We start from the raw sequence: 26,116 nt of genomic DNA, 5'->3' as shown, positions 1-26,116 counted from the left end.
TCTCGTATTATTTGCTCAGCATACAGGTTGAATAAGTATGGTGAAAGAACACAACCTTGTCGCACACCTTTCCCAATTCTAAAACATTCAGTGTTCCCATGCTCAGGATGTTAATCGCAAGTGTTTATGGGAACAGGGATTGGAACCAGCCTACTTGTCCCTGACAGAGTCCGATTACATAAGTGAGTTGCGCTCACTAACTTGGAATATGACAACGCCTTGTAACACGTTGACAAGAAATACTCTAAGGGAACACTGCAATGGAAAGAAGGGTAGCTTACAGCGTACAGTGTAGTGTGCTGTAATTTTTATAAAAGAAAAATGGGCTGAAAACACACAAGAGGCTTCAAAAAGTTTGTGGAAACATAGAATGAAGAGGTAATGGAGTTTTCCCATGATCTTTCTGAAGTCTCTTTATACATACATATTTTCTCATACTTTCAAAATACACAGTGTCCCGTATTTACGCATTCTATATTCACAAATTTACTTCCTTGCTAAAATGTGTCATCCCAAAATGAATACTTGTGGTACTTTCCTGGTCATTCACAGACATGCCCAGAGTGGCAGACAACCTCAGTGACCCACAGTGTCCATTTGCAGCAGAGGTTAGACAAGGCCACGCTCTTGTCTTCTGGTTCAGCTCTCAACTGGTCATTTCCTCAATCTGTTTGCTGTCATGTTTTTCAATTTTTTGTGCTTTTTGTTGGTGAAGTCACAGTTTCAATTGATCTCCAAGCATGTGCTGAAGTGCTATCTAGTGTTTCTAAGCGCAAAGAGTGACGTGCCTTACAGCAAAAAGACGTGTGAGGTAAGCTTCATTCAGGCGTGAGTCACAGCACTGCTGGTGTGGGCTCAATGTCAATGAATCAGCAGGAAACAGAAACACACAGAAACGAAGGCAGGCAGAGACTCATAGGAACCTAACCATGTACCGGGAGGTTTCAAAAAGTTTGTGGAAAAATGCCCTCATCTTTTCTTTCCCTTTTCCCACCAACTTTGTGAAGCATCCTCGTATTTCTCCTAGGAGCAATAGCTCAGTATTTGTTGGTTTGGTGTTCCTGGCGACTTTATAGCATGAAACCACCCGGAATAATAAGACCCAGCTGCAATGAGATCATGTAAGCACGTGAGTAATGTGGGCAGCAGCTCTGGAAGAACAGAGTGGTGACAAGCAGTGGCTGACTCTGGACAAGGAAACGTGGGCCTGGGGAGGAAGGAGATAACACTTTACTGTTTGCTCCTTTGCATCACTTGGAATTTTCCCCATATGTCTGCATTTCAGCCAACTGAACACGATCCCCAAAAGAAACCCCCCAGGTTGTTGTGAACATACCCTCTGGATTTGAGGACTCTTTTCTGCGGGTGGAAGGCGGGGCCAGCAAGCTCATGGCGCTGGGCTGGTGCTCGGGTGACCGCACGATGGCAGACATCGCAATCTGCTGCCTCGTGGTAGCTGGTGTGGACGGGTGAGGGTGGTCCGTGGCTTTACGGTGGGCAGCTGCAGAGAGACCAGTACAATGCCTGGCAGTTAGCTGGCTCACCAAGAGGACTGCCCCTGGGCTGCCTTTCAAGGACCCAAGACCAAAAGGACATTGGTCACATCAAACAGGCAATGCCTAGGATGCCAGAGGTTTTTCAGCCTTGGGGATGTCTGGACTGAAAACATACGGGCCATAATTAAAGACACTGAATCTGTATGGACCAATCTCATTGAGACTGGCCCCTTGCCTTGACCACGGCCTTGAGCTTTAAGGGTGGTGAGGACCCCTACCTTCCTCTCGGGCCGACCGGAGCTCCATGCGGGTCTTCTGGAGGGCTTCCTCCAATTCAGCACAGCGAGCTTTCTCCTTCTCCAGGGCCACCTTCAGTTCATTGTACTGCAGAGGAACCTGTGTGGGCAAAGCAGGGTCCTCTTTCCGTCGACTAAATAAACCCTAGCAATGGAAACAGAGATATCTCCTAACTCCTGGAAACTGACACTTTATACTAGCTGAAGGAAATCTGACTTGGGAGGAGCGAACCACGGAAGCCAGGCGCATACTCACTGTAAGTGTATTTAGTAAAATGGCATGTGAAGGGGGAAAAGGTTAGGCTGAGCCAGAGCCCGTTCCAGCTGGCTGAAAAAAAATGAGGGATGTGGAAGTGTTCACCAAGGGGGTCAAAGCCATTCACATCGCCACCACCTCTTCCTTGGGGATTCTCAAGACCCGAGAGCATTTCCGGACAGTCTTGACCCTCAAAAAATGGAAGTGGAGGATGGAGTCAAGAGGGATGGCTCAGAAACCCCTCTTGACTTTGACTAGGACTCATGATGTATAGTTACAAGACACAGACATGAGGGTTTTTTTAAAAAGATCCAAAAAAAAAAATTTTTTTTTTAAAATATCAAAATGATGTCAAAACAAGGGGCATACTTAAAAAACATGCAAATGGAAACAGTTCATATACACGGAATATAAAAACAAAACCCAGAATAATGCAAAAAAAAAAAAAAAAAAAAAAAACCACAAACAGGAAAAACCTTAACTACATCAAATGGTAAAATAGCTGCAAAAATAAAAAAGATGAAATGTCTTAAGCACAACATGCACATACATGGTCACACAGTAAGCAAGAAAATCCTCCCCATGCAGCCCACCCTCGGAGCAGGCCTGGCCCCGAATGCTACTCTCAATCTCTGTACAGGCAAGATGGAACTGAAACTATTCAGGCCAACTACCACCCTGGGTATTCCAGAGCCTCCCTCCAAAGCCTGTCTAGTAAAAGTGCTGCCATTGCCCCACGGCACAATAACACCTTTGGGAGGAGACGGTGAGTTCCTCAGAGACCTTTCTACAACTGACAACACTTAGCCAAATCTTCTGGGAGAGGGCCACAGTGGGTTAGGAAAGCTTGCTGGGCTTACTGAAAGCAGGTACTTTATTAGGTACAGCTTGCAGTTTTGAATGCTGTTTGTCTGACCCACTATACGGGGGTGAGGCAGACACTGAGAAGGGGTCAGCTATCTAGCCTGTCACTTTAGACAGACCATTTCATTCCCTGAGCACAAGGCGCTTCATTAGCCCATCAACAGGACCACGCCAGCAGATTTCTACATTCCGTCCTGAGTCTAGTGCTCGTGAACAGAATATGCCTACGGAGTCCACAGCCAGCACCAGATAATTCCTCTAGAACCCATCTACGTGTGACCTGAGAACCCTTTGAGATCCCATGCACATGATCTGGGTATAAACTTTCTCTGCACACCACCCTCCTTCTCAACTACTTAGAGGAAAGCAGGACAACCTAAAACAGTTTGTGACAGGCCTTGATCAGTGACAGACATCCTTTGTAAAGTTTATTCTAATGATGTCAAGACCTGGTTGTCCACTGAGATCAAAATACAAAAATGTGCAAATTGTTTTCGTCTCTGTTCCCATGATCAGTGACCTTCATGAATCGAGTGAAACCCACTTTTCAAACACACAGACCCACCTTTTTCTTTTTAGCAGGCTGGTCCATTTTGGCTTGCAAAAAATCGATGAGTTTGGTTTGCTGAGAAATTGTCCCTTCCATTTTCACCTTTTCATGAGAATAGAGAACCTAGAATTCATGAAAATGAGAATAACCTCAGACCCAGAAGGAAGTATAAGAAAATAAAAAGTCACGTCATCAGGCCACTCTTGTTGCTGTTGTTGAGGGCCCATCAAGTCAGTTCTGACTCACAGTGACTCTGTGAAGAGTTTCCAAGGAGCGATGGGTAGATTTAAACTGCCAACTTTTCAGTTAGCACTCCCAGTGCTCATCCTACAGTGTCATACATCAGGACATTAGCATATGAAAAGTCAACACACACTGCACTGAGTCAATAGCTTTATTTAGTTCCATTCTTATCACATACACACACACACACACACACTCACACACGGATGTATGACTGATGGTAGAGAGAAGAAAAAAAGAAATGAAACACCAAAATTACAAATCCTGAATGGAATCCAGATCTGCTGGATTCCATTGGGGCTGGATACCCGCTTCCCCCTCAATGCAACTGTTCTGAGATCATCTTTAAACCTTACACCTCAAACCAAAACATTTTCCGGAAGTCTGCTATGAACCAAACAATTCCACCAAATTAGTAGAGTATGTCTGCCTTGAGCATTGAGCTCTTTCAAGGATTAAATCTTTAGTGATCTAAGTGTCTTCAAAAGGCGAGAAGACAAACTTAGGGGGAGTGACTTCCTATCGACAGTGGTGGAATAATTTGACAAAGGCCAACGAAAACAGTTGCAAAATGTGAAGAGTATAAATAAAACCACCAAATTGTACAGCCAGAATTTGCTTCAAAAAGTCCATGACATTTTTCTGTGACCTATTTGAAGTCCTTTCACATTTTCACACACAAAAAATTAAACATAAAAAAATGAATAAATAAAAGGAGCAAATGGTTAACTGTAAAATCTAAGTGGTAGTTACTACAGAAATCTTCCAACTTCTCAGAATGTTTGGAAATTTGTATGATAAAGTAACAGGAAATAATAGAAAGACTATTGATAGCCAATCAGTATACAACCTAAAGTCATAGACAATTTCCCCAGTTGGCGGCCAGTCATCATACGTTCATGTGACCTCTTCAGGTATGTGCTGAGCCTGCTCCCCTCGCGGGTCCCCACCTGAATGTTTTCTAGCTGATACTCCAGATCACTCCTCTCTGTCTTCAGCAGGTCAGCCCGATCAAGAGCCTCCTGCAATCCTTGAGTCAGGCGGAAAATGTGATTCTTCTGCAGGTCCATCTGCTGCTGTAATTTGGCTTGCTGGTAGAGAGAAGGATCAGATAATGGCTTCATACCTCACACAATACAACCTGTCTCCCACAGTTCCTATGCCCAAACTCTCTTCAGACATAACATTAAAATTGTGATTTTTAAAATTATCTTGCTCCAGAATGACCAACTGTCTTCTACTCCAAAATGATACATGCATGGTTAATATGAACTTGCACCAGGATCTCTGATGGACAGCAACTCACAGGACGCCATGTGTCAGAGAGAGTCCAGGCTGAGAAGGGGTCGACCTTCCTGGCCAGGCTATAATGAGGATATTTTGGTACTTGAGAGACTGAGCCATTTGAGCTGACATCTAAGGCAGTGTGGCTTCATGCCATGGCAACGTTCCCATGATTTGTCCTTACTTGTTATGGTCAGACGCCAACTGTTGTTATGGGCAATCATGTCAGACAGGCAGTGTGGAGTACACAGGTGAATTAGAACACCCTTATCAGGGTAAGGACCCCAACAAGCACACAGAGTCATTTCTACGGCACGGGAAGGATGAAAAAGGAGTATTTCAGATTTTTACAAAATAAAAAAAATTCCATTGTCATGGAGTTGATTCCAACTCACAGTGACCCAATGGATAGTGTAGAACTGCTACGTATGGTTTCCAAGACTATCAACCTTTATGGAAGCTGATAGCCTCATCTTTCATCTTTGGAGCAGCTGGTAGGATTGAACCAGCAACCCTGGGTTAATAGCTCAAACCTTAACCCACCGCACCACCATGACTCCTTATATTCCATACAAGCATCAGTATATCCAGAGAAGGATCCAATTTTGTATGTTAGAAACAGTGCTGTGCTAAAAACCTCACTCCCAATTTTACAACGGAAGTCAACAAGAAAATAGGGCAGGTGATAAGACATTGGTTTCATGGGTCTTTCCTAAAAGACTTCTGTTTCTAAAAGGCAGGTAGGCAGTCATCCTGACGACACTCTGTCTGACTTCATCCAACCCCTGGGTTCCAGAATGACCACACTGACACTGACTGTAGCCCATATAAGTTCTTCCCTGGTGGCCGACACCTTCACAGACTCGAGGACAGAGAGCAGCTGAAGAGAAATAAACATCACTAAGGGGCTTTTCTAAAAGCAATGGCAGGACCCTAACCTGCCATAAATGAAGTTCCGGTGCATGCCATCAGGTGGAGGGAAGTTAGTTACAGAAGGACTATGATCTTGCTCATACAAAATCAATAAATAGAAACCAAGGATTGTTAGTGGTTACAAAGGGTGGGAAGAAGTGGGGAAATGGGAGAATTTGCTAAGGGAACACTGAGTTTATGTTAATGATGGAGAAGTTGGAAAAGGATAGTGACAATGACTATACAAGCTGAAGAATACACAATGCCACCAAATCACACTTATAGGAACTAATGAGATGTGTATGTTTTGTTATACAACTGCTGTTGTTGATGTTAAGTGCTGTCGAGTCTGTTCCAACTCATAGAGACTCTGTGCAGGCTTTCTAAGGAGCAGCTGGTGGGCCTGAAACCCTGACTTTGTGGCTACCGGTCCAGAGTTTATCCACCAGCAACACTCTAGGACTCCTCATTTATTGGCTATCTTGCTATTCAACAGATTTAATTGATAACAATGGTTTGGAAATCTATGATCCAACTGTTTTATACATAAATGACATCTACCTGACAGTAAGGAACGGCAAGGTACAAGACAAGAGCAACATGGTAACACAGACATTTACATGGGATAGAAAGGAATATTGGGAAAGATGATCACAGAAACCTGGTAAGCCTGTCTTCAGCCTCTAACTGATTGCATTAGCTAAAAGGGTATGCGCATGTGCCTATGGAAACAGTCGTCTTGTTAAAAGCCTTTGTGGAGTATGGGGCCTTAGGTGGCATCCTGAGTCCCACCAAGAACCTTCTGAGGCGGGACATTTCCAATTGAAAAGACATGTAGACCAACCCAGAACAGCTAAAAGAACAGAAGATATTTCTAGAAAGAAAGACCATCAGAGGAGGGGGCGAAGGTGGGGAAGCAGACTGTTTGGCTGTGTATCAAGCAAGCTGTTTGCCTTGAAGCAACCAAGGCAAGAAAAATCAGCCCATCAGGGTAAACCCCTTTCAAAGATTGAAACTCTGAAACTCAAAGGGAACACACGCACAGTCTAGGATGTTTCTGGTCAACTTGTGAGTAGAAGTCAGGGAAATGCAGCAAAGAAGAAATGGGCTGAAATTGGCTGTATTCCACAGATGCCCAATGACCTTGAGATGAGCGAGACAAGAGGATGGGCTGGCTGGTATGAAGTTACGGAGACAAGTGAACAAACCCCTGAGCTAAAGGACACTAACCTAGCCACTGGGGGGCTAGAGTTAAGACTGAAGCAATCAGATGGTCTGAAGAAGGGGAAGGCATGCGAGAACCCCCAAACTCGCAGACAGAACCCATTTGACCTAGCTTGGATGGCTTGCCGACCCGAAGTCAACCAGATGAAAATAAAGAAGTATGATACAGGGAATGTGCATAAATGACTACAACCTGGTCAACTGGACTTTTCCTTACAGATGAAGCTGCCCAGAATTCCAACTGAATATGGAAGGGTTTTCCATACCAAGGATCAACCATGACTCGTCAGTACACTGGGCTTATAGGGATGGGCAACTCAGCCTTCAGCTACCAAAATTGGGGGAATATAAAGGCACAAAATGACTGGCTTACAAGCTTTCATGTCAGAATGAGGGGAGTAAGACGGAAACACTGGACCAATAAATAACATCATGATAAACGGAGAAAAGATGTTGTCAAAGACTTCTTTTAGCTTGGATCCACTATCAACACTCATGGAAGCAGCAGTCAAGAAATCAAACGATGTACTGTAACGGCAAATCTGCTGCACAAGACCTCTTTAAAGTGTTCGTGAGCAAAGATGTCGGTGTGAGGACTAAGGTGCACCTGACCCAAGCCATGCTATTTTAAGCACCTTTATATGCATGTGAATGTTGGACAATGAATAAGGAAGACTATAGAAATATTGATGCATTTGAGTTATGGTGTTGGAGGAGAATATTAAAAGTGCCATGGACTGCCTGAAGAACAAACAAATTTGTGTTGGAAGAAGTATAATAGCCAGAGTGCTCCTGGAAAGCCAGGATGGCAAGACTTGAGCTCTCATACTTCAGGCATAGTTTAAAGTGGAGGGTCAGAGAGAAAGAGGAAGATCCCCAATGAGATGGATTGGCACAATGGCAGCAGCAATGGGCTCACGTTCTAACTCCGATTGTGAGGATGGTGCAGGCCCAGGTAGTGTTCTGTGCTGATATGCACAGGGTCACTATGAGTTAGAATCGACTACATGGCACCTAACAACATCGTATTTATGGAAAGCTAGTTTACAGAAGACCCTCACTGAGATCAATTGTCGCAGTGGCTCAAATCTAACAACTGTAAGGATGGCGCATGACATGGCAGCAATGTGATTAGAAACTGACTCAGTGGCACCTAACAACAATAAATATTGGACTCTCTGAGCTTTATTCTCATAGTAAGTGAACTGGACATTTGAAAGAAGGGAAAACAAACAATGTGGGGATATACCATAAAGTAAAGGATACTTTGCTAGTAACTAACGGCCCCCTGGCTTTGTGTATAACCTGGAAATTTCTGAACCAAATCACAGTGATTTCTAAAATACAGAGAGGCCAAAAGCTAGGAAGCAAAGGAACCTCAGCTAAGAGAAAGAACCTCCTAATGGGAGCTATCAGTCCCTTACACACAAGTCATTGCTTCTGCAAATTACCCTGTTTAGTTTCTTCCCACTATTTTAGGACAACATTAATTACTAGGAAGCAAGTAGAGAAACAAGTGCTGGGGACAAGAATCTGTTTGGTGACAGCCATGCCCAAAATATTTTTCTAGGGTAAATATATCAACTGTCCTTTAGCTGTCCGAAAAATACACTGGCTATTTGCTACAATAAAAAACCAGAGTGACATTTGTGCTTATAAAATGTTTTTTTTCTGAAACCACTTCCTTGCTTCCCTGAAGCCCTCCCAGAAAGAAGCAAGTGGAGGCTTAGTCACAGGTCAGTGTTCATGAAGCAGGGGTGTTAGCTGTGTGCTTGGACCTGAACCCCAGGAGGAAGAGTAAAGAAGCTGGCTGGTGAAACCGGAGTGGCTCAAATCAACAAGGGGAAATTCAACAAGGAGAGAGTGTTTTCTTTCTTTTTTTAAATGGAAAACTACACAAACACAGAATATAAAGATCTATTAAAGAAAAGCATCAACTTGAGGGGGAACAGGGGGAAATTAAGAGGTCCACAGGTGTCCGTGCATGATGTGATAAAGCTTCCCAAGAGCCCAGGTGATGGGCGATGGTTCAGGCATTTCCCCACTGTGTTCAGAGCTCTTCAGACCACATGAGCTTCTGGAAATTCTCTTTGAAAAGAATCATCTATCAGAAAAGAGCATCCAAAGGTTAAAGGGACTTGAAACATTTCATTTTGAGAAGAGAGGATTGTTTGGCATGGGAGGGCCACTTGGATATCTCATTAACTGTCATGGAGACAAAAGTAGTTCATCTCAAAGAACTTTCACCTCCAGGAATACATGAATCAATTCACATAATGTACTCAAACGGGTATCTGGTCTATAATAAGAGCTAACTGAGTACTACTTTGACTAGTAATCAATAGTAATCTCCTATTTTTGATTGGTGACACCAGACTATTCTCTAGCATTCTAAGTGGCATGAGTATTAGGTTGAATCATATGAAATTACTGTTTTCCAAATCCTAAAACAATCAAGTAATGGCAATCTGATGTTCTGACTAGAGAGAACCAATGGACAGAAACTGTAAACTTTAGTGTCAAAAAATGGGTTGGGATGTTTAAAGTCACTGTAAGGATTCAGGTCAAGTTTCCACAAGGCCCACTCCTGAGGAGTGCTAGGGAAGAGAGTCTCTAGCTTGGGTGGGAGATAAGCTTGATCAGAACCAGCTCTGGCATGACTTCCAGGGGACATAGTGGCTGTAAAGTGCCATGCTCTGGAAACTTCTGAGGCCATTTTGGGCCTAAGAGGAAAGATGCAGAGGAAAGATCCTGATTAAGTCTACTATGAGTATGATAAAGAGAATAGGGGTTCAACTGCCAGAATTTGGAGTTGATGACACAAAATAATCCCTCCCAACTCAAGACTGATTTTGACCCCACTTTAAAGTCTCTGCTCATGAAGAGGACATCTAGGCAGAATTTCAGGTCATGTGCTTATAAGTGCACACCACAACCTAGACCCCTAAACACATTTTGGACAACAAAGATCTATCTTTGTATCAGCATGGTTTCAGCTGTCTGCTTGAATCTGACACAAACTCAATGTCAAGCAGATGTCTGTGCTCAAAAATCTGTGAGGCACAGTCTGGAAGAGTGGAAATATTCTCTTGTGGCTGAGAAGTGAGAACCAGGGGACTGATTCAGGATTCTGGCATTCTATTCCTAGCATCATCACTGACTCACCATGTAACCTTGGACCAAAGTATTGAGCTGTCAGGACCAACCCTCCCTCCTCGGAATGAAACTAGGACAGGCGAGGTCGCTGATGATTCCCATTCTTTCTGTTTCCAACACGTGCCTAAAGTGGGGACACTGCCTATTCATCCCAGACAAAAGATCATAATTATCTCTCTTTGAGCACCAAGTGGATTTAAAAATTTTTTATTATAGGGCTCTTTGTGAATGTCCCCCATCCATATTTTAAAAACTATTATTCCATGAAACATTTCATACTAATCTGCAAAAATTTTTAACACATTTTCCAAACTTAATGGCATAGCAGAAGTATTTCTATCAGCAGTGCCTTAAGAGTTATGGAGAACATACGGTAAAACCTTGATTAACCAGAATAGAGAATCCTGGCTAATGGAACTGTCTGTCTCACTATACGTTGAACAGAAGAGTCTTTTAGGCTCAAAAGTATCATGAGATCTCTTTGTAAATCCATGTGTCTTTGTAGGTCAATTCTAATGAACAAAGCCAAATCATTAGTGATTTAACATACAGGGATTTGGGCAGGGGTGGGAAGTAGACATCAATTTAAAGAACAAATTCCAGGATTTCATTAATAGGTACAGGAAATAACATAAGGGGTTTAGGAAATCGATTTGAGCTATTTTATGTCTCAGATACAAGCACAATTTTTTTAAAAAACTGAATTAACTAAATGTTCAAAAGTCATCAAGAAATTTGGTACTCAACATAATCTGATCAAGACATTGCCTTGTGCATTAAGCTAATTTGCATGGAAGTCCTATTAGGCTGAATAATTTAATATACTTTGGAAATGAATGCCAGAGAACAAGTAAACTCAACATACACTCACCTGTATATTTAATAAATTTTTCTTTGGTACGTGATTATTACTATGTGCTTGATGCTACTAAGTACCATGTTGGACAGAAATGAGAAGGAGACCCTCTACTTTCATAATACGTGTTTGCGATGTCAAAAAATACCTTAAAAGAAGCATTAAGCAATCACTTTCTCCTCCCCCAAAGTCCCAATTTCAAAATGTGAAGGTCTAATTTCCAATTTCAAAATCCCCCTGATGTGACTTGTTAGGTGCTTCCTCCTCACCTCTTCCAGGAGCCTCTGTTTGAGCTCTCGCTCTGTCTCCAGCTTCTGCTGTAAGCTCCGGGCATTCATTTCAAGCATTGCGTGCTTCTTTTCCAGGTCATTGAGCTGGACATTTGGAAAAATTGGCCATGACACTACATTGAGAAACGTTAGATGCTAACAACGTATATAAATATCCACACATCTTAACGTATAAAGAAAATTCAAGTTCTCAAGGTCAGAAAACAAATGCTGTTGCTTGGAAAAGTATACCACAAAAATTCATGTCATCAGTCAATCTTCCATAGGTTGTGATGTGAAGACAAGGAATCATCCCAATGGATGGGTCATATGTAGAGCTGTGACAAGGTCTAAGAGGATGACTGCTCAAGTACTTATCTTCGCTGAAATGAATTAATCTTATGCTGAATGCTTACTATATGCACAGCACGGTATCAGGGGCTTTGGGCAATGAAATGATGGGCAAGCTATGGCAAGCAACGTGCAATGAATCAGAAAGGTAGAGGGGAGCCCATAATTAGGCATGTACCTAAGTAATGACTCTTGGAAGCAGCAGTTAAAAAAATTGAATGACATACTGCATTAGGCAAATCTGCTGCACAAAACCCCTTTAAAGTGTTGAAGAGCAAAGATGTCAGCTTGAGGAGTAAAGTGCACCTGACCCAAGCCATGGTATTTGCAGTAACCTCATATGCACGCAAAAGTTGGACAGTGAATAACAAAGATCGTAGAAGAACTGATGCACTTGAGTTCTGGTGTTGGAGGAGGAGAATATTGAAAGAACCATGGGCTACCAAAAAGAATAAACAGATCTGTGTTGGGAAGAAGTGCAGCCAGAGTGCTCCATGGAGGCCAGGATGGCCAAACTTCGTCTCTCATACTTTGGACATATTATCAGTAAGGACCAGTCACTGGAGAAGGATATCATGTATGGTAAAGGGGAGGGTTGAAGAAAAAGAGGAAGACCCCCAACAAGATGGATTGGCACAGCGGCAGCAGCGATGGCTCAGGTGTAGCAACAATTGTGAGGTTGGAGCAGGACCAGGCAGGGTTTCATTCTGTTGTGCAGAGGGTAGCCATGAGTCGGAACCAACTTGATGGCACCTAACACCACCATGTTTAAGAAGTCTGATTGACCGAGAAATGATATCATCAAGTACGGTAATGCCTGGAGGCTTCAAGAATGAATAGGCCTTGGCTATAAAAGAATTTAGCAATAGTCAAACAGAAACAATTCTTCTTCATGTTAAACATAAAAGTTTCATTTACTTGTAAATAAAAAGATTTCTTTCCTATGGCTAAAAACAAAACAAAACATGGTAAGCCAGTCTCAAGGAACTCTATCCTTGAATCCAATCATACTACTTCTATGTATTTCTTATAAGGAAATAATTAGGGCTATCTGGTAACGTAGTGGTTACAAATTGGGCTGCGAACCCCAAAGTCAGCAGTTCGAATCTACCAGCCGCTCCGTGGGAGAAAGATGAGGCTTTCTGCTCCCATAAAGATTTACAGCCTTGGAAACCCTGTACAGGGTCGCTATGAGTCGGAACCGACTCCATGGCACACAACAACAACAACAACATCCAATATTTACATCCATTACAGTGTTAAAGGCAAAAAATTGAAAGCAGCCTAAATTTTCAACTGAAGTGGAATGATTAGATATATCTGTATAATGCAGTTGATTTTTTTTTAAATTACATGTTCAAAAAAGTTTAAAGATAAATGTAAAATACATTATAGTTGTTGTTGTTAAGTGCTGTCGAGTCAATTCTGACCCACAGCGACCCTGTATAGGATTTCCAAGGAGAAGCTGGTGAGCTTGAACCACCACCTTGCAGTTCAAACAACTTTGTAGTCTGACGCATTAGCCCACAGCGCCACACCAGGACTCCTTATATACAGGGCCCTAGCTCTGGTAGCATAGTGGTTATGAATCGGGCTGCAAACCTTAAGGTCAGCGGTTCGAAACTACCAGCTGCTCCGCGGGAGAAAGATCAGGCTTTCTACTCCCGTAAAGATTTACACCCTCGGCAACCCTGTACAGGGTCGCTATGGGTCGGAACCGACTCGACGGCACTTAACAACAACAACAACTACATATATAAAGGAGCTGTGGTAGCACAGTGGTTACAAATCAGGCTGCGAACCGCGAGGTCAGCAGTTTGAAACTACCAGCTGTTCCATGTGAGAAAGATGAGGCTTTCTGCTCCCGTAAAGACTTACAGCCTCGGAAACCCTGTACAGGGTCGCTACGAGTCGGAACTGACTCCATGGCACGTAACAACAACAAACATATATAAGGAGCTTTGGTAGTGTAGTGGTTACGAATCGGGAGAAAGATGAGGCTTTCTGCTTCCGTAAAGATTTGCAGCCTTGGAAACCCTGTATAGGGTCACTATGAGTCGGGACCAACTCCACGGTATTTAACAACATTTAACAACTACATATATACATTTCCGAGGAGCAGCTGGTGAGCCTGAACCACCCACCTTGCAGTTCAAATGGCTTTGCAGTCTGGCACATTAACTCACAGTGTCACACCAGGACTCTATAGTGTTTCCTTGGAAACCCTATACAGGGTCGCTAGGGGTCGGAATTGACTCAAAGGCACTTAACAACAACAACAACAATATATACACATATATAGTAGGACCCTAAATTTTAAAAAAACGTATATGGGTAAATAATATAAAACTGGGATTCCAGTTCATACATGTATGGGTTTAATCCAAACAAAATCTGTTTAAATGTGTCTCTGATCAGTGGTATATACAAACAAGTTCTCTCAGGAAAACACATGTATTAGCGTTGTTAGGGTGCCTTCAAAAACACAAGGGTCCATTAAAACAGTGACTTTCTAAGGGATCTGCTGAGCCAGGTGAATTTAGGGCAGAGAAGTCAGCTCAGGTTAGGACAAATAGTTTTTTGGGGATTCCAAAGGGATCATCTTAATAGACTTTCTTAAAAGACACAGGACAACTACGAGGGCTCATTATGAAGAAGTTTTAAGAAACAAAAAACATAATGGTGAAAAAAAGGCCATGAAAGATGCACCCAAGCATTTATTTCCTTCATGACTATACATCTGCTCATTCTTTGAGGGTAGCAAGGGTGTCCTACCAGAATTTCATTGGAAAACCTTATCCCATCCACCCTCCTGCCCTGATCTTGCCCCTTCAGGCTTCTTTTTGTTCCCTAAACACAAAGAACATTTAAAAGGAACATGATTTGAGTTCCTGGGGGGATGCCAAAACTGCTGCTTTGCCGTGATGTGAATTGAAGAGTACCGAATTCTTGGGGGAAGGGGTAGAGAGCTGGAAACAGTGCCATTAGAAATATATAAACCTAGATGGAGGAGATGTTGAGAAACAACACCCTCATGGTGGTGGTGGTAGTTGTGGGCCGTGGAGTCAGTACCAACTCAAAGTGACCCTGTGTAGGGTTTCTGAGGCTGTAAATGTTTGTGGGAGCAGAAAGTCTCATCTTTCTCCTGCGGAACGGCTGGTAGTTTCAAAATGCTGACCGACTCATAACCACTATGCTACCAGAGCTCCTTTAATAGTCTCCTATTTTGGTATGTTTATTTAATAAAGGTTTCTATGATTTTGTGGCAATACTTTTTTGGCTTACCCTTGTATTTATGTATGCGCATAAATCCATATATGCGAAATTGTGTAGGTGCAAAGAGAAGACTATAAATAAATGCACCAATATAACAGTAGTGATGAATTGCAGTCTGCCTTTTTTTTTTTTTAAATAACTTTTCAGTGGCTTCTTAATCTTCTATAGTGACCCCAATTAACTACTTTTCTTTTGTGGCTGTCGTACTGAAAGGCCCAGTCCAAATGCTCTTTCAAAGCTATCAGAGAGAATCTCCCCTACACTGCTGCATCGTTCTATACCTACAACATGGCATGCAGACATGGATGCTCTTACTGCTGTTCAGTGTCACTGAATCAGTTCTGGCTCATAGCAACTCTCTACAGGCTTCTAAGGCTGAAAGCAGAAAACCCCGTCTTTCTCCTGAGGGAAGCCTGGTGGATTCAAACCGTTGACCCTGGGGTTAACAGTCCAATGTATAATTCACTATGTCACCAGGGCTCCCGGTGACATGGATGATGCTGTTATTCAGTGCCATCGAGTTTGTTCTGACTCACAGTGACCTTGTAAAGTTTCCAAGGAGTGGCTGGTGGGTTTGAACAGCCCCACTTTGTACTGAGCAGTCCTTAGGCTTAGGCTATCGTGCTACCACAGGACCCCAGCAACAGGGCTAGAGCCCGAGTATTTCCACCGTGAAACACCGAGGGCTTGGCTCCATCATCAGACCCTGGTGTGTCACTGAACTTGGAACATGGAGAAGCTCAGCTAACTCTTACTGCAGCCATGCTGATGTTGTTAAATGCTGTTGAATTCGGTTCTGACTCACAGTCACTCTATATGAGTAGAGCGTTTCCAAGGAGTGGCTGGTGGGTTTGAACTGCCAACCTTTTGGTTAGCAGTCCAGGACTTATCCTTCAGCACCACACCTGGACTCCAACCATAGAATGACCAATTTACCATTGATGCCTGACATTAATTAAGTCTAAGCATCTAGAAATCAAAGCCAAGAATGAGTCAGTATTCACACTTCAGGGCCCAGACAGGTAGATGTTAAGTTACTGACCAACCATGAAAGTCCAGTGCCCACCATGCCCCCCCATGCTAATGCTAACCAAGGATGCCCATGATGAAGCACCACTGTGCAACCTTTTTGCAATGACCAAGCAGATCCTAATGAAATATGTTCACTATGGACAGCATGTGAACTTGCCATGCATGCCTTCAAAAAGAAGGCTGTGAGAACATTTTCCTAAAAGTCAGAAGGGACGGGTGTGGACCTTGTCAGAGAGGCTCTCGGCCTTCAGCTTCTGCTCCTTGAGAGCCTGCTGGAGGGCAAGGATCTCCGCCTTGTGCTCCTTCACTGCCAGCTCCACTACTTGACGCGACTCGGTGATGCGCTGGTCGGCTCTCGCCCTGCCGGAAAGATAGAGAGGCCTGCTTTCAGAAGCCGCTCTCCCAAACCCACACTGAGCTGGAAGAGGGAAGCTGCCCATCTCTAACACTGACACGCAGCCAACCCAGTTGATACCTAGTTTCCAAGTAGCTCTTCTTTTCAGACAGTTCACAGAGCAGAGATCTGACCCACTTTCAGCCCTGGGGAAAACTACCCTTGGTACAAGATATAGTTCCTGTGGACACTCGTGTGGAATGGTTTGGGGAGTAGGGTGAGGGGAACAATCCTAAATGCAACTGGCTACATAGGACATGTGAAGACTGCCCGTCCTCCCCACAGGAAGCAGAAATGCATGGCATGCCCCAGCTCACTAAGGGACCAAGGGCATAGAACACCAAGGGAGGCCCTCTCCACAAAAACATTTGATGCAAGAAGTGTTCTGGGAGTGTGGGCAACTGAACCTCGACTCTGATGATGTATCTCTACAAAAGTTTGTGTTGTTAACTGTCATACAGTCAGCCTCTGACTCATGGTCAGGTCATTGTGCCCCATGGGGTCTTCAAGGGCTGGTTTTGGGAAGGAGATCACCAGCCTTTCTTCCTAGTCCATCTCAGTTTGGAGGCTCCACTGGAATCTGCCCAGCATCACAGTGACACGCAAGTCAGCACTGACATAGGACTGGGTGAGTGCATTTGCTGGGAACTGGACCTGGATCATCTATACGTAGTTGTTAAGTGCCATCAAGCAACCCTGTATAAAGTTTCTGAGGAGTGGCTGGTAGGCTTGAACCACCTATCTTAGCAGTCCAGTGCTTACCCTACAGTGCCACGCCAGGATTTGGGTCTCCCATATAGAATGTAATAATTCTACCACTGAGTTACCACTTCCTCAAATGATAAGTCATTTAGAGAAAAGAAAAACAAGATCAAAACTAGGAAATTTATGCATTACGTTTTCCCACTTGCACAACTTATATGAGTGGATTTCAAAAAGTTTGTGGATGTGATGTAGTGAATTATTAATATGTCTCTTCTCTCTTATTCTGTGTAACTGGCGCCACACGATTCTTTTCCTGCTGGGTCTGGGTGAGAGAAGGTGGGAGATGATATTGACAGATGACATGATTCAGCTGTGGGTGTTCACAGAGGTTATTATAAAAACTTGAAACTCTAATGGGGATAAATGAGGCGTCACAGCAGCAAGAGGGGGTGGGTCTCACTGCCACTTAAAAAGAGGAGCCAGGAGTGGAGCACAGCCTTTGGACCCTGAGATCCCTGTGCATTGACCCTCCTGAAACCAAGGAAAGAGAGCTGTGATGTTGGAGGAGCGGCAGAGGAGCAACTCAGAGCACCAGACAGAGCAGCGGGCTTTCAATGCCACAGAGCAAGTAAAGCTGAGTGCCTGAGAGGCTCTCCTGACTGGAACAATTTCAGACCTCAACTGTAGCCTGCCAACTTCCCTCAGAACCCCTGCAACCATGAGGATGGTGTCTGAGTTATGTGTGGTCATCGCAAAAGAATACTCAAACTCAGAATGAGCAGCAAGCATTAAGGGAAAGATGGTTGGCACCATTTTTTTTTTTTCAGTGGACAAGACAAATGGCATCAAACAATACTGGAAGTTTTCCACAAAAATGTTGAAGTCCCCTCATGCTTTCTCCTTCACTGGGAGTACTCGCCTCCCCTAGTGAACAAATTCAAAGGGGGTTCAACCTTCAAGGCTTCACTCAACTGACATGTCCTCCATAAAGCCTTTCCCAATTCTTCCTCTCAGAAGTAACCTCTTCTTGCTTGCTACCCCCAAACATTAAATATATTCCTCTCTCTAGGTGGCAAATATTTCAACAAAAGTTCATCTCCTCCACTAGACTCTTCACCTTTTGAGGACAAGAACTGAGGATTATCTCAGTATCGTACCCAATACACCAAGACAGAAAAGAAAGCCAAAGTCTTATTCAGTGCTGTTAGTGAAGCACACACCATCGTTCCATCTTCCATGTGTGTTTCTTGATTCTGCAGTCAGATTCCTGCCCCCAAAGTATCCTAAAAAAAGCTGGGAGAGGAGCTGGGCTGGCAGACAGCAAGGAAGAGGGCTGGTGTGAGAGCAGCCAGAACGTAGAGTGAGGACCAGGGGAGACACCAACAGGGGCAGTAACAGGAGTCTTTAAATCAGCAACCTACTGCATCCTGAGTGGGAAGATGGCCCAAAAGGGATGCTGCTCAACAACCTTCAGTGCACAGGAAGGTCCCCACAATAAATAATTCGCTGGACCAAAATGTCAACAGCGCACTGGTTGAAAAAAATCTTGTGTCAAGGATGGACTAGCCTTACGTATGGCTAAGAATGCTACAAAGTTACAGTTGTAAGAAACCAGATGAAAATTTCTATTAAAAAAACAGGTTCTTTCTCAGCTCTAACTCCCAAGGTTCAGCACACGGTAAATGGACACCAGCTACTGCCACAGAATTAGACACTGGCCATATTCCACAGCTAGGGTGACCAGCACTGAACCTCTCACATTCAGGAAACCTCTGGCTCCTAGGCCAGCAGGGCGATCACCCTGCTTACAGCAGGCTATGGCTGTAGTACCCGCCACTAGCTCCCCACAGAATGCAAGTCCCACCTGCTCTGCTTCTCAGTGTCCAGCATCCTCTGCAGCTCTCGCACCCGACACTCAAACTGGGACTTCTCGTCACCGAGGACGCTCCTCCACGCCTCCCACTGCCGCTCCTTCTCCAGCAGCTCGTCGTTCAGGGCCTCCAGGTCCATGACCTGCTCTTCCAGCATTGTGCACGTGGTCTTCAGCGCCTCCATCGTCTGCAAAGCAGTACCACTGAGTTGTGCCTCACACACATGAGGACTTCCTGGATATGCCCCTGTCAGACCAGGGTCGTAGAAGCACATGCTTCTCACTAAAGTCTGAGATACCAGCTATCTTTGTCTTCTACAGTCCCAGGGGCTGCAAGAGAGTGGATGCAGAACCCAGGGCACGGCCAGACGGAGACCAACTTTAAAAACAAAGTGCACATACTGGCCTCCCGAAGCATTCTACTTTCAAATTTAAAATTCATTCCAAAGATTCAAGTTAAAAAGGAATACACACTTTCACAGAAATTTTTTAAAGCCCCACACCCTTCAAGACACACAAATGATTGTAGAAAGAGCCCATTCCCTGGACAGGCTTGTTTTTGGAGCCCCTGGGAGAGATGCACCAGGCCACCACCATCACGGTCTCAAGGCGACCCCATGTGTCAGGGCAGAGCTGTGCGCCTCTGGGGTTTTCTATGGCTGACTTCTCGAAGTAGAACACTAGGCCTCTCGTGGGCTACTGTGGGTAGGTTCAAGTCACTAACCTTTTGGTTAGCACCCAGTACATTGAGTATTTGCCCCACGCTGGCCCATGTGCCAGGTACTCGTTCAATAATCTGAAGGGGATCAAAGTCTTGCATGGCTTCCTAGCATCGTTCATCATCCTTACTTGCTTCTGGCTAGTGAGTTGCATCTCCCGCTCGCTGATTTCCCGGCGGAGATGGTCCACTTCACTTCGCAGTTGCACAATCTCATCATTGGCACCAGAAGCCTCATCCAGTTGTTTGGACAAGTAGAAGTTTTGGTTGTTGAGCTCAGCATTGTCCTCTGTCAATTGATTTAGCTGCTCTTCTAGATCTGTGATTACCTGAAAGAGGAAGGGAACGTGTTTACCCACCAAGCCAACCAAAATTCAAAACAACTGCCATCAACACAATTCTGACTCAGCAACCCTAAAGGACAGAGTAGAACTGACCCGGAGTGTTTCTGAGATTGTAAATCCTTACGGGATCAGACAGCCTCATCTTTCTCCCATGGAGTAGCTGATGAGTTGAGTTTGAACCACCAGCCTTACTATTAGCAACCCAATGCTTAACCCACTGTGCCACAAGTGCTTCTTCACACTAAGCAATTGACATGTAAATGCGAAACTGCTTCAAGAAGCCACGGATCTTTGAAGTGATGTGAATACCAGCAATCAGTGTGCAGCTCAAGAGTTTGCACATCCAGCCCTGAGAGCCAAAGCCAACCTCCCACTCACATACCCACTGAGCTCTAACACACACACACACACACACACACACACACACACAGTGTAAGGGAGAAAAAGGGGCAGGGAGTCTCGATTTCTCTATCTGGAAAATCATGGCAACTGCAAATCAAACAAAAGTGACTGCTGTCACACAGGGGCAGCCTCGAAACAGATCAAGTTAAAGGACGATAGCATAAAGTGGAAGATTCAAATTCAGGCAAGAGAAGAGATACAGACACTGACATCACAATCAGCTAATTAAGCCAAAGATATGCACAGTACCATCCCTGAACTCTATCTAGAGCTGAACAGAGTCAGAGCCTCAGAAAGTCAGATGAAGCTTGTATTAAGGCAGGCTGACAAGGCAGGCTGACAGTGAGGGGCACTAAGAGCTATTTTAACACAATCATGGGCAGTAAATTAAATTTCACGCAACAACGCAGAGAAAAACTTGAGGGAAGTGCGAGAGAGTCCTGTGGATACCACGCTGCCTATGGCATCGCTCTACCTCGTTCTACCATCCAGTCAGTGATCCGAAGTCAGCACACATAGGAAACTGTCGTTTTACTGAGAGAGATTTCACTTGGTTTTGCTAAATGATTTCCCTAATCAGTGGTAGAATGACTTCAATTTCAGCGCATCCAGCTTTCCTATCTCTCTGCTGAGGTTCAGTGTCAACTTGTATAGAGAGCTTTCAGAGCTAATACTTCAGAAGCTTAAGGGCAATTTTCTATTAATAGGTGGAATGAGGTACACAGGCAGTAAATTCAATTTTATGTAACAAAAGAAGTAAATTAAAAGGAGAGGCTTTTAAGACTATAGTTATTAATTGTTTCCCATTTATAGTTAATAAATGTTGTTATTGTTTCAACAACTGATGCCCTGTTTTAAGTTCTTGATAACTGACCGGGAGTAGGGGGTGGCATGTAGGGGTGGGGGGAGTCTTCCCAGATACACAAATTCAAAGAACGTTTGTTCAATGTGACTAAGAAAACCAGATTTTCATTTTGTTAACTGAGTTGACACCCTTTTAATGTAGTAAATGGGTTAGTAATTGATTTGTTTAATGTCAAAAGTCCCGTTAATTCCTCGTGTGCTGGCCTGATGAACACTGGCAGCTACCAGCAGGTGTATACAGTCTATAAGGCCGGGCTCTTAGCTACGACTCCTCCTGTGTCATGAGGGAAATAGAAAGTACCACAAATCTCACCTATTATCACCGGTTTTCTGGGATATGGCTACATCTCCTAAAATCAGACACGATGAATAAAGGACTTTTCCAACTGGCCTCCCTTCTACTTGTCGTAAACTCACTCCTGAGAAGAGTTTTCCATCACAGACTGGGTAAGTCTCCACTAACAACTGGGTTTAACTTCTACTCCTTTCTCAAAGAGAAACACGACACAACTAGGGCAAGGAGCCTAGCAGACATGCTATAAATTGTGTTCTGGTCCCACCCATGCCAGAATCCTGCATCAGCCACCCTGAACCTTTCTGCAACAGTAACACGTGAGCAATACTACTAGATTAACTACCTGGTGTTTGTATTTTTACATTAAAAAAAAAATTTTTTGTTTACTATTCTACCTTAACATCTTGTTGTTTATGGTTACGTGCCTTCGAGTTGGTGCTGACTCATAGTGACCCTGTATAGGGTTTCCAAGAAGCGGCCGGTGACTTTGAACTGCCGGAACTGTGGTTCACACTAACCTCACAATCCACATTATCCTGCAGCACCACACTTTAATGTAACAGGCACAATACAAGGGTGATCCATAAAAATGAGTGACCGAGATAATGCTTCATTTTAAAGACTATAACGGAAGCTTCTCAGAGAACAGAGATCTGCAGCAATCTATTCACATGATAATATATACATTGCCAAAATAATCTGTCCTTCAGACAGATTTAAGCTTTCTCTGATTTATGGTAAAAAGAAAAAAAGAAATGCAATTTATTATGAGCCCATTTCTGCCACCTTGTCTCTTGCCAAAATTAGATTACTGAGCACTGAACAGTCAGTGGCATCAGATGACTTCTCCTCACTCCAATAGATACGTGCAGATTGAGCGGGCAGGGCCCGTCTAATTCCTTGTCACCACCAGGTGTCCAGGGGCTCACTCTCCTTTCGCTTCTCAGGTTCTGACGGCTGGTTCTGCATGTGCTCACTGTTTCTATTTCATCCAACGACAAGAAGATTGTGGGCTTGGGTAAAATCCACCACACAGACTCATTAGGACTTTTTCTGTATGCTGTCTTTCTGAGCAGACAGATCCTGTTCTTTTTAGTTGCTGGAGTTTTGTTATTAAGTGTTCGATACCACCACCACCCCCACCCTGCCCCTCCACCCCCCCCACACCTACTAAGTTAACAGATAGTAAACATGACTTGCCATCACTCATCTGTCATTTTCTCGTACTATGGTGGCTTGTGAGTTGCTGTGATTCTGAAAGCTATGCCACCGGGTGGTCACCCATGGTGGACAGGTTTCAGATGAGCTTCTAGACAAAGACAGACTAGGAAGAAGTAATGATGAACTACTTCTGAATATTTAGTCACTGAAAACCTTATGAATAGCAGAGAAACACTGTCAGATATAGTGACAGAAAATGAGCCCCTCAGGTGGGAAGGCACTGAAAATGCGACTGGGGAAGAGCTGCCTCCTCAAAGTAGAGTTGACCGTGATGATGCAAACGGAGTAAAGCCCGTGGGGAAAAAGCCCACGGGAACTTCATTTGCTGATGGGGCACAACTCAAAATGAAGAGAAACAGCTGTAAACATTCACTGAAAATCTGAACATGGAATGTATGAAGTATGAATCTGGGAAAACTGGAAGTTGTCAAAAATGAAATGGAATGCATAAACATTGATATCTTAGGCATGCTTTACTATGCCGGAATGACAAATTGAAGAGGAATGGTGCTGCAGTCATTGTCAAAAAGAACATATCCAGATCAGTCATGAGGTACACTGCTGTCTGTGATAGGATAATATCCATGTGCCTACAGGGCAGATCAGTTAATATCACTATTATTCAAATTTATGCACCAACCACTAAAGCTAGTGAGGACCAAATACAAGAATTCTACCAACATCTTCAATCTGAAATTGATCAAACATGCAATCAAGATGTACTGATCATTCCTGGTGATTTGAATGCAAAGGTTGGGAACAAAGAGGAAGGATCAATAGTTGGAAAATATGGCTTTGGTGATAGAAATGATGCTAGAGACCACATGATAGAATTCTGCAAAATCAGTGACTTCTTCATTTCAAATACCTTCTTTAGACAGCACAAGAGACAACTATACACATGGACCTCACCAGATGGGATACACAGAAATCAACTTGCCTACATATGCGGGAAGAGACGATGGAAAAGCTTCATATCATCAGTCAAAACAAGGCCAGGGGCAGACTGTGGAACAGACTATCAACTACTAATATGCAAATTCAAACAGAAACTGAAGAAAATGAAAACAAGTCCACAAGAGCCAAAATATGACCTTGAATATATCCCTCCTAAATTTAGAGATTTGAAGAACAGATTTGATACATTAAACACTAAAGACTGAAGGCCTGAAGAGTTGTGGGATGACATCAAGAACATCATACATGAAGAAAGCACAACGTCATTAAGAAGACCAGAAAGAAGGAAAAGGTCACAATGGATGTCAGAAGAGACACTCTCCAGCATAGAGATGCTAAAGCAAACAGAAGAAATGAAGAGGTACAAAAGCTGAACAGAAAATTTCAAAGATCAGCTCGACAGGATAAAGCCAAATATTACAACACAATGTGCAGAGATCTAGAGTCAGAAAACCAAAAAGGAAGAACATGCTCAGCATTTTTCAAGCTGGGGGAACTGAAGAAAAAATTCAAGCCTTGACTTTCATTATAGAAGGATTCTCTGGGCAAATTACTGAATGATGCAGAAAGCATCAAGAGAAGATAGAAGGAATACACAGAGTCACCGTACCAAAAGGAAATGGTTAATGTTCAACTGTTTCAAGAGGTAGCATATGATCAAGAGCCAATGATACTGAGGGATGAAGTTCATGGTGCATTGAAAGAACTGACAGAGACAAGGCATCAGGAATTGATGGAATAAAAATGGAAATCCTTCAAAAAAGTGAGGGGACACAGGAGGCACTCACTCATCTATGCCAAGAAATTTGGAAGACAACTATCTGGCCAACTGATTGGAAGAGATCCATATTTGTGCCCAATCCAAAGAGAGGTGACCCAACGGAATGCAGAAATTACTGGACAATCTCTTTGATATCCCATATGAATAAAATTTTACTAAAGGTAATACAGAAACAGCTGCAAGCATACATTGACAGAGAACTTCCAGAGGTTCAAGCCAGATTCAGAAGAGGCTGTGGAATGAGGGATATCATTGCTGATGTCCAATGGATCCTGGCTGAAAGCAGAGAATAACAGAAAGATGTATACCTATGCTTTATTGAGTACGCAAAGGCTTTCGATTGTGTGGATCATGACAAGTTATGGACAACATTGAGAAGTATGAGTAGTCCGGAACACTTAATTGTGCTCATGAGGAAGCTGTATGTGGACGCAGAGGTTTGAACCAAACATGGGAACACTGAATGGTTTAAAATTAAGAAAGTTGTGCGAAAGGGTTGTGTTCTTTCACCATATTTATTCAACCTGTATGCTGAGCAAATTAATCCGAGAAGCTGGGTTCTATGAAGAAAAATGTGGCATCAGGATTGGAGAAGACTCATTAACAACCTGGGATATACAGAAGATACAACTTTGCTTGCTGAAAGTGAAGAGGATTTAAAACATTTACTGATGAAGATCAAAGAGCACAGCCTTCAGTATGGATTACATCTCAATGTAAAGAAAACAAAAGTCCTCACCACTGGACCAATAAACAACATTCTGATCAAGGATAAAATATTGAAGTTATCAAGGACTTCATTCTTCTTGGATCAACTATCATACACTCATGGAAGCAGCAGTCAAGAAATCAAAAGATGTACTGCATTAGGCAAATCTGCTGCACAAGGCCTTTTTAAAGTGTTGAAGAGCAAAGATGTCAGCTTGAGGACTAAGGTGTGCCTAACCTCATATGGATGTGAAAGCTGGACAGTAAATAAAGAAGACTGTAGAAGAATTGATGCTTTTGAGTTATGGTGTTGGAGGAGAATATTGAAAGTGTCATGGGCTGCCCATAGAACCAACAGATCTGTGTTGAAAGAAGTGCAGCCAGAGCGCTCCTTGGAGGCCAAGATGGCCAAACTTCGTCTCTCATACTTCGGACATATTGTCAGGAAGGACCAGTTGCTGGAGAAGGATATCATGTTTGGTAAGGTGGAGAGTCAGAGAAAAAGAGGAAGACCCTCAACGAGATGGATTGACCAACTAGCAGCATCAATGGACTCAAGAGTGGCAACAATAGTGAGGTTGGCCCAGGATCAAGCAGTGTTTCATTCTGTTTTGCACAGGGTCGATATGAGTCGGTATCGACTTGTTGGCACCTAACAACAACAAACATGATGTGAGACAAGGGCAGTAAATTAGTGACTCTGTGGTTCAATAACAGATTAGATAGATATATATACACAGAAACAGATAGAGAAAGAGAGAGAAGTAGACAGAAATAGATAGAGAGATGGAA

At 43.4% G+C, this 26,116-nt stretch overlaps 1 protein-coding gene across 2 annotated transcripts in view; it reads right to left on the bottom strand.

Moving 5' to 3' along the window:
• The window catches only part of CIT (citron (rho-interacting, serine/threonine kinase 21)), a 294,107-nt gene that overhangs the window by 29,715 nt on the left and 238,276 nt on the right, over nucleotides 1-26,116 (bottom strand). For both annotated transcript variants that reach the window (XM_006865452.1, XM_006865453.1), the window contains 8 exons: nucleotides 19,884-20,081; nucleotides 19,029-19,222; nucleotides 16,290-16,425; nucleotides 11,407-11,511; nucleotides 4,656-4,796; nucleotides 3,478-3,585; nucleotides 1,775-1,937; nucleotides 1,337-1,501 (listed from right to left, as the gene is read on the bottom strand). In XM_006865452.1, coding sequence (XP_006865514.1) covers nucleotides 1,337-1,501; nucleotides 1,775-1,937; nucleotides 3,478-3,585; nucleotides 4,656-4,796; nucleotides 11,407-11,511; nucleotides 16,290-16,425; nucleotides 19,029-19,222; nucleotides 19,884-20,081 — 1,210 coding nt within the window. The remainder of the gene's footprint in view (nucleotides 1-1,336; nucleotides 1,502-1,774; nucleotides 1,938-3,477; nucleotides 3,586-4,655; nucleotides 4,797-11,406; nucleotides 11,512-16,289; nucleotides 16,426-19,028; nucleotides 19,223-19,883; nucleotides 20,082-26,116) is intronic.

Source organism: Chrysochloris asiatica, unplaced genomic scaffold (genome assembly GCF_000296735.1).
Source record: "Chrysochloris asiatica unplaced genomic scaffold, ChrAsi1.0 scaffold00078, whole genome shotgun sequence".
In the NCBI taxonomy this organism is placed as follows: Eukaryota; Metazoa; Chordata; class Mammalia; order Afrosoricida; family Chrysochloridae; genus Chrysochloris; species Chrysochloris asiatica.
Note: the sequence above shows the minus strand (reverse complement) of the source record. Positions and strands in the feature narration are given on the sequence as shown.